Below are 8,377 nucleotides of genomic sequence, written 5' to 3' on the forward strand. Positions count from 1 at the left end.
CTATTCTTGGATTCACCTGCTGCTTGAAGCACTATTTCTAGTTTTGGAACTGTTTACACGCACAATCTGTTGACTGATTGTCAAAGCAAAATTCAAACCCGTGTGTATGCGCACTGCGCATGCTCTTTCCGAGGGGGCCGCTCAACTTCTGTTCACCGCGCGTTGGAATCGCCATAACTGGAACCGGGGATTCGGTTTAGGGCTCACGGAGGTAAGACACTGGCCTCGAATAACACATAAGCGCTAACATTCTATCTGCGCTGCATATAACTGCTTTATAACTACTTTATGCAATAAAGGAGGACAGAAGCGAAGAATAATCTGAAGTGCTAGCTAGTAGGACACGCCTATGTTGTAGGACAGGAGCGTGTACGGGCCGCACGAGAGTCTAGCGCCTGCACGCAGCTCAAATGGCTCTTGTGATATTTTTAGAAGGGAAGGACAGCGCTTTCGGTGTCATTATTAAAACGCCAAAGCTATATGTATATTTCAAAGGGCGTTTCAGCGTGAAAAACAACTTTTCCTTTACGGTTTTAGCCGGTAAATTCGTTGTAGACAGACATGTCAGTGTTAGCATGTCTACGGCTAAAGCTAAAATGAATCACTACCAGAAAGCAAGGCCAATGGAAGCTAGCCAGTAATCTTAGCATGTTAACTTCATTTCACCAGTTTCCTTGTTTAAATCTTGCATTGTGAGGGTAATGATTTACCACAATTTCAAAACCTTTATGCTGTGTTTTCATTTGTATAGAGTTATGACTTGTAAACTAACTCGGATAAGAGACCATGGCTCCCTGAAATCTTTAGAATGCTAACGTTAGCTGATTTACTTCATAGTTTATTATTGGATGCACTGTTTTTTTTTTTTTCTTTGATTGACTCGTACTTATTCTTGTCACTCAAATGACCGTATGCAAGAAAGAGTATTTCTTCGGAGAAAAGATATACAGCAATGAAAGACACCCTTCCACGATATATAAACTGGTCAAAGCTGCTGACAAATGTATATGGGTGCTTGAAAGGGTGGATCACGCGAGTGTTAGATTCCTCGAGTTCCTCAGCAGAATATAAGGAGTTTGCTAGCTAGGTTCGACCTTATTTGCCCTTTAACTTCGTGCTTTGTTATATTACTTTTTGCATATGCTGTCAGAAAGCTCACACATGAAATTTCCAGCAGATTTTATCTACAAGTGTTTTAGTGTACTTTTTCAGTGGCTGTCAGCCATCATTCTGTCATGAACATTAAAGAGTACATTCCTCAATATTTTTAAGGGCTTATTTTGGTTTATGGAGTGTCCGACAACAAGTTTATGTACATACATGATGTAAAAATACTATTATTTCGTAATAATAAGCAGTTTTTATTACCTTACTTCTTGACTGACTCTCAAATGATTCGTTCCGCGATTCATCTGTGTAATCTCCGCCTTTCCGCCAGCGTAGTCTGATCTGATTGGTCAGATAGTGTAGTCTGCTGTGATTGGTCAGATGGTCTAGTCTGCTGTGATTGGTCAAATGGTCTAGTCTGCTGTGATTGGTCAAATGGTCTAGTCTGCTGTGATTGGTCAAACGCGTTCAGCATGTGTCGCAAATGGACCGCCTATCATTACTGCTGTATTACGGTTTGCAGGTGGTTGGATATTAACAGTGTATAGAGAGAGATGGCGTCGATTTTACCTTAGCAGTTCGAGCCCGAGTCTGACGAATCATTCTTTAATCCTTATACAGATGCCAGTAAGAAAAAGGACTGTTTTAGACACTTCTCTTGTAACAGTTAGTTATCACGGCATACAGTGTACGGTGTTCGTATCTTCAGATGTTATTATAACTATAGTACACCACGAAGTTCTTGAAATAAAGACTTTGCAAGTTAATATGGTTGAACACTTACATTAGCGCAACGAGTTTATAGCTAACGTTAGGTAAACAAACAGTAACAACCCCAAAAATAACGGTAACGTTAGCTAAACACAGACATGAGATAACGTCACACAAATTTAATTTTAAGTAAAGACAAAAATAAAGAGTCACACTTACAGGTTGTGATTCGGTGGAGCTTACAGGTCCAAATAAAGTTGGTATTGCAACATCTTTTAAGGAAAGACGTTTAATGTATCCTGCAGTAAAGGCGCCAAGATTGATGAAGCAATCTTCGGTAAAATGACGCGCGCAAAGTAAAACGTTCGGTTTATACTCCTTTGGTGTCGTTTGAAAAATAAATAGTAACCATTTTTCCTCAGAAGTTCTTCCTTTGGTAGTGAAAATAAGACTGACTTAGTTTCACTACATAGAACACAGCTTCTCTTAGACATGATGCACACGTCACGAACGAGCTAGTACAGTGTTTGGGGAGGAGAGGGTTAAGTTTTCGCAGTCAGTAGGCGGGGATTTTTCTAGTGACGTAGGTACATTGTGGTTAAAGATTCGGACAGGTCATGGCTTGTTCGCGTGATTCAGAGTCGATTACCTTTTTTATAAGCTAATAACTTTGTTATTCGTTCACCTTCGGATTTACAACTTGGCAGATTGCTTACATTCAAACACGGCAAAATTAAACACTTCATGAAATGTATTTTTTATGATCTCGAGGAATGTACTCTTTAAGCGTCATTCTCTTTTAACCAGTGCCTGTAGCAGGGTGAATCAGAATGGGAGACAAGCCGATATGGGAACAAATAGGATCCAGCTTTGTGCAACATTACTATCAGCTGTTTGACACAGACAGGACTCAACTTGGATCGATATATGTGAGTATTGTGTGAAGTCCTTTCGTTCAGGATAGTTCTTTCTTGCCGTCATTTTAGTGTTCAAACCATTCCCTGGTTTATGTCTTGCAGAGTGATGCTACATGTAGATGGCCAGTAACAAACAAGTTTTGTCGTGTGTTCAACAGAGGATTCTTTTCAGGCCAGAAATGTGGCTCTATACTGGACCTTTAGAAAAGAGCCTTAAGTGCTCATACATTGTTAATTTTTAAAGGAACAGTTGGAGGAACATATACTTTATATGAAATAATACTTAATTATTTTTATTACACTGTGGGATATTTGGTGAGGAAATCCATCAAACAAATATATATTTAAAAAAATGAATGTCTAATTTTTCTTCACATGAGAGTGAATGTGTCAGTTCTGGTCCTTTATATTACTGAATTGCCATAAATCCCCAGAAGTGAATGTGACTGATAGGTGTGACTTATATACATCTTGTTGATATGTCAAGACTGGCCACATTTCTTTAGTGCCTTGATGTTGGCATCTTTATTTCATCTAAGTTACATGCTGTCCTTCTTCCTAGATTGATGCGTCATGCCTTACGTGGGAGGGTCAGCAATTCCAGGGAAAAGCAGCAATTGTCGAAAAGCTCTCCGTAAGTATCCTGTAATGGCAACAGACAAATTCAATCTGGAGAGGGGGGCTGTGCTATTAAATAAATTTGCATATACACTGTAACATCCTGTTTGCACATTTGCAGCAATAACTGCCCTATTCACTCACTGCTGCTAGTTCCTCATTGAACGTTGTTTACATGTACAGTAGTATTATTACATGAACAATGTTTCACTACTTATTTGCACTCTTATGTTTAACGCTGTGTACTGTGGTTTATTTGTGTCACGTTTGCACTAAATGTCAGTTTTTTCGACACTAAATGTTGTATTTGCACATGTGCACTTTATGTAGTCTGTGTGATTGTCTTATGTATGTATTGCACCTTGGTCCTTGTTTCGTTTCACTGTGTACTGTACTGTATATTGTTGAAATGACAATAAAAGCCACTTGACTTGTAAAAGTCGATGGCCTGAAGAAACAAAAAAAATGATTTGATGTATAATAGAGGTGCATAATTTGAGGTATAAATATGCAAAAGACCATGCAAACAGACAAATGCAAATAATAAATGCAAAAGTAAATAAGAGAAAATAGTCCTCTACAGCCTGCAATTCTGGTGCTGCATGATGCAAGTCATTTAGACATTTAATTGATATTTCTGTTTTCATTACCATACATTATGCAAACTAACACCGTGTCTACACCACAAGCGACCGACACGGCAAAATACATTAGAAACGCATTAGAACCCATTATAATTTTACATTTTGATGTGACACGACAAACCCATTAAGAACAAGCAGGTTGTCATGTCATGTTGCGCCTGTCGCATCCGGTGTAGACACGGTGTAAGCTGCCACAGGTTTGCCAGCAAGTGTATTTTTGTTTCATTTACCGGCATGTCTTAAACAGAAGCATGTGTTTAATTACTGCATGTTGTAAGAGTTAAACAGTAAAAGTATTTGTGTGTTTCTGAAATTATTTTTTCCCAGAGCCTGCCCTTCACAAAAATAGCCCACAGCATAACAGCACAAGACCACCAGCCCACCCCTGATAGCTGCATATTAAGTATGGTAGTAGGTCAACTAAAAGTAAGTATTTTATTTAGATCTCATTTTTCCAGTCTAGTCAATTCATATTATTTTGCCAGTGAGCCATTGCAGCACTGCTTGAGGTGAACACCATTTGCATATACGTAGTAGTCTAATGAGGTTGTAGATGGTTTATACCTTTCTTGATTGCCTTTTTGTTCCACCTTATATGGGATGGTAGGGCATAGCAATAGTTTTCCTAAGCACAGGTATTGAGAGTTGTAGTGTGTGTGTTTGTCTATAAGGCTGACGATGACCAGGTGCTGGGTTTCCATCAGACCTTTCTGTTGAAATGTCTCAACACTGCCTGGGTTTGCACCAATGAAGTCTTCAGGCTTGCCCTGCACAACCTTTGAGTTTAAAGACTCTTTGTGGTCACATGGCCTTTCCTCGTTCTCTTAATGTTTGTAAGGACCAGAGTCCGCTTGGGTTCACATGCTCACTGAATGCCCACTGTACCAACAGCTTTAAGCTGTGTGTGCACATTCAACTTATTTGTGAATTTAGTGTGGTGGGAATGCCTGACACATGTCAGATGTGTCAGGTTTGCCTGGTGTGTGAGGCTGAATATAAATCGCGTGTGCCTACTAGGTCATTGTACTGTTGATCGCAAGAAGACTCACGCTTACCTTACACTGTTTTCCACACATATATAACAGTGGAATTACTTACATTAACATTAACCTCTCTGTCTTGCCTATAAACAACTACATTTGCAGTATCGTCATTGATCACACAGTGTAACACATTTTTTATAGTTCTTGTAGAATTCTGTTGTGCTATTTATTTATTTCATGTTAGAGTATATTTAGCTCAAGTAAAATTTGAGCTTACATCATTACGATATATTTGGTAAATTGCAAATAAACAAAAATGTTCACATATTTAAAACAATATTTTCCAATTGTTACTGTCAGAAAATTCTAGAAATTTCTGTAGCACAGGGAAGATGGGATGAAGCGATGATGGGTGACTACGTCTGGAACTTGGTTTGTGGGGACAGTATTAGTAATAAAAGACAAAAACAATTAAATGTACACTTCTGAAGTTTTTGACGACTCATTTTTAGTAACTGTTATGTTAAACTTGTTTTGAGCTCAGTGCTATGCCAGTACCTTAATAATAGTAATAATACCGGAATGTATAAATGTGTGAAAAATATTTGTTTTTTTTTGTAAGTAGGCTACCGTAGTGCTAAAAAAATAATGTGATTTTCTTATTCAGCATGTTAAACTTCATAAAGAAACAGTAAAAGTGAAAGCAAAACACAACTTAAAAAAAAAAAATTTGTTACACTGTGTCATCAATCGCTGCTCATTTGCATTACGTTAGAATTAAGTTTGAGCCTCTGGTTATCCCCGCATCACCAATGATTGCAAACCCTCATGTTGCCGAATACAACTGAAATTGTAGTTGTGAGATAAAATGGTCTTGGAGAAAAATTAACTCATGACGCAGCTACTTTGATCACAGTGTTGCTGTTAAAAATAAAACAAAGTTCACTTTTTGAAACTGTATGTATGAGTAGGGATTGACTTAGAAAATTCTTACTAATCCTACTGTGCAGAACACGTGAAAAACACTGGTACAGTAATCTAATGGCATCTTAGATCTCTTTCTAGGGTGTTACCAGTGACCAGCTTTAGCCCAAACTGGCATGGGTTATGCTGCACAGAAAAAAGATGAATCAGTGGTCTTTTTTTTTTGAAGAGTCACATTAGTAAATAGCATGCGTGTAATGAAATGAGAGGATTGTTGCACACCGGTTTTAGTCTGTTCTTTGTGTGTGTTTTTTGTAGGCAGATGATGACCCCATCATGGGATTCCATCAGAGCTTCATTCTGAAGAACATTAATGATGCGTGGGTTTGCACCAATGACATGTTCCGCCTGGCGCTGCACAATTTTAGTTGAATACCCCATGGCTGGCAGGAGGGAAGTGGGGGAAGGATGGGGTTCTGCCCTGTTGATGCCTGAACCTGCCAATCGGCCCTTCGTTCATCGCACTCAAGAAAAACAGCACCGGATTACAGCAGTCAATCACAGGCATATGCAGTACTGCCTCTACTACAGAACTGACGTTTCTTTGCTGAAAGCCCACACGTACATCAAACTGACCCTTTTCCTTCGCCAACCTGCATGATGATGGGGAGCTTAAATATTGGAGGATGCCCTGACCAGGACAAAAACATATTAGCCTAACCTTGATATTTACAATTTTAGTTGCTCATTTTGACTGTGAGATAACAGACGTCTTGTTGTCATCGCTTTAGTACAAAGTGTGTTATCAGCTTGTTTTTAGAATATGCTCATTGAAGTTCAAGTCTTTTTTGACCCTCTTAAAAATTGGAGTCTCCATACAATGTGATGTCAGGTTGCTCTAGTGATCCAAAGAACACCACCCTAATTTCACCCTCCCCTCAGACCAGTGTGCTTCCCACTTTATGCTCACTGCTCTCTGTGACAATAATTTCCAAGCCACGATACAAAATAAAACCTTTGACTTTTTCTTAACCATGTCATCATCTTGTTCATCGCCCTGTTTGGTTGTGCGTCTGCCTTTTCTGTGCTTGCCTGTTCATGATACTACTTCATATTGGATTTGACTAAAAAAATATTTTTGCAAGAAGCCAGTTTGTCTTGAAGCAGCTGTCTTTGACTAAAACCTGTTTGCTCATCTGCTAGAGCGGGGCAGTGCCTGACAAACATTATGAGTAGCAGTATAAATAAGCAGTGGATTACATGTTATTTTCGACTTGTCATGTTTAGTGTAACTTTACAATTAGCAGAATTTTCGATTAATGCTCTTGTTGAAAAGAGTATGTGCATAAAGTTCCTCTGGTGACACCACATCAATAAAGCAAGTTTCAACAAGATTAAGGAGTTTTAGATTTACAAAAATGTATGTTTTTAGTTGAGAAATCCCTCATGGGATGTGAGAAACTGTATAAGATTATAAGTAAATGTGGCACAAGTTTTCCTGCTGTATCATCCGAATTGATACTCTTGGCATTATTAGTATAAGAAGTGGTAACTTCAAAGATGCCTGAAAAATGAAAAAGTTGAGTTTTTGAGATGATCTCTTCATTTTCGCAAGATGTTTACACTGACGGAGAATTATTTCTTGCTTAGGACTAGAAAATCCTCTCAACAAAATATGAAGGTCTTGTTGTGTGCCCACTTCATAAGATCTATATTAGTGGCCGTGTGCCCACTTCATAAGATCTATATTGGTGGTCGTATACCCACTTGTTCTCCTGCTTAACGTCTCCAAGCTGCTTTTGTGGTTGCTTTCTCTTAAACTCTATTGCGTTCACAATTCATTCATACAATTGGTGCATTTCTGAAGAAAATACACAATATTTCCCCGCCTCCGACAACCACGTCGTGCATCATCTTCAGTGTTGGCAACGCGCCAGCGAACAGTTCGTCCTGTCAGTGACCGAAAGAGTCCCGCTGAAGCCGTCAGACATACAGGTACATCTCAAAAAATTTGGATATTGTGAAAAAGGTCAATATTTTTTGTCACTTATTTCAGAAAGTGAAACCCATATATTATATAGATTCATTACACAGAGTGAAATATTTCAAGCCTTTATTTCTTTAAATTTTGATGATTATGGCTTACAGATAATGAAAACCCAAAATTCAGTGTCTCAGAAAATTAGAATATTACGTAAGATCAATAAAAAAAGGATATCTTAAACAGAAATGTCAGGCTTCTGAAAAGTATGTTCATTTCTATGCACTCAATACTTGGTACCTTTGGCAGTGCGAGCAGGTGCCAAGTCCTGCTGGAAAATGAAATCAGCATCTCCATAAAGCTTAGCAGAAGGAAGCATGAAGTGCTCTAAAATTTCCTGGTAGATGGCTGCGTTGACTGTGGACTTAAGAAAACACAGTGGACCAAAGTCCTCTTTTCAGATGAAAGTAAATTTTGCATTTCATTTGGAAA

At 38.5% G+C, this 8,377-nt stretch overlaps 1 protein-coding gene across 1 annotated transcript; it reads left to right on the forward strand.

Moving 5' to 3' along the window:
• Positions 1-84: 84 nt before the first annotated feature.
• Positions 85-7,298, forward strand: nutf2 (nuclear transport factor 2). Its single transcript, XM_057348560.1, has 5 exons — positions 85-211; positions 2,626-2,747; positions 3,298-3,369; positions 4,325-4,423; positions 6,223-7,298. Exons 2-5 carry the CDS (start codon positions 2,649-2,651, stop codon positions 6,334-6,336), a joined length of 384 nt encoding a protein of 127 aa, XP_057204543.1. The 5' UTR covers positions 85-211; positions 2,626-2,648; the 3' UTR covers positions 6,337-7,298.
• The last annotated feature ends 1,079 nt before the right edge of the window (positions 7,299-8,377 follow it).

This window comes from Triplophysa rosa, linkage group LG12, assembly GCF_024868665.1.
Source record: "Triplophysa rosa linkage group LG12, Trosa_1v2, whole genome shotgun sequence".
Lineage (NCBI taxonomy): Eukaryota > Metazoa > Chordata > Actinopteri > Cypriniformes > Nemacheilidae > Triplophysa > Triplophysa rosa.

Coding starts and splice junctions, on each gene's coding strand:
- nutf2 (XM_057348560.1), top strand. CDS start 2,649: ATGGGAGACAAGCCGATATGGGAACAAATAGGATCCAGCTTTGTGCAA. Junction 3,370..4,324: donor CAATTGTCGAAAAGCTCTCC/GTAAGTATCCTG, acceptor ATTTTTTCCCAG/AGCCTGCCCTTCACAAAAAT. Junction 4,424..6,222: donor TGGTAGTAGGTCAACTAAAA/GTAAGTATTTTA, acceptor TGTTTTTTGTAG/GCAGATGATGACCCCATCAT.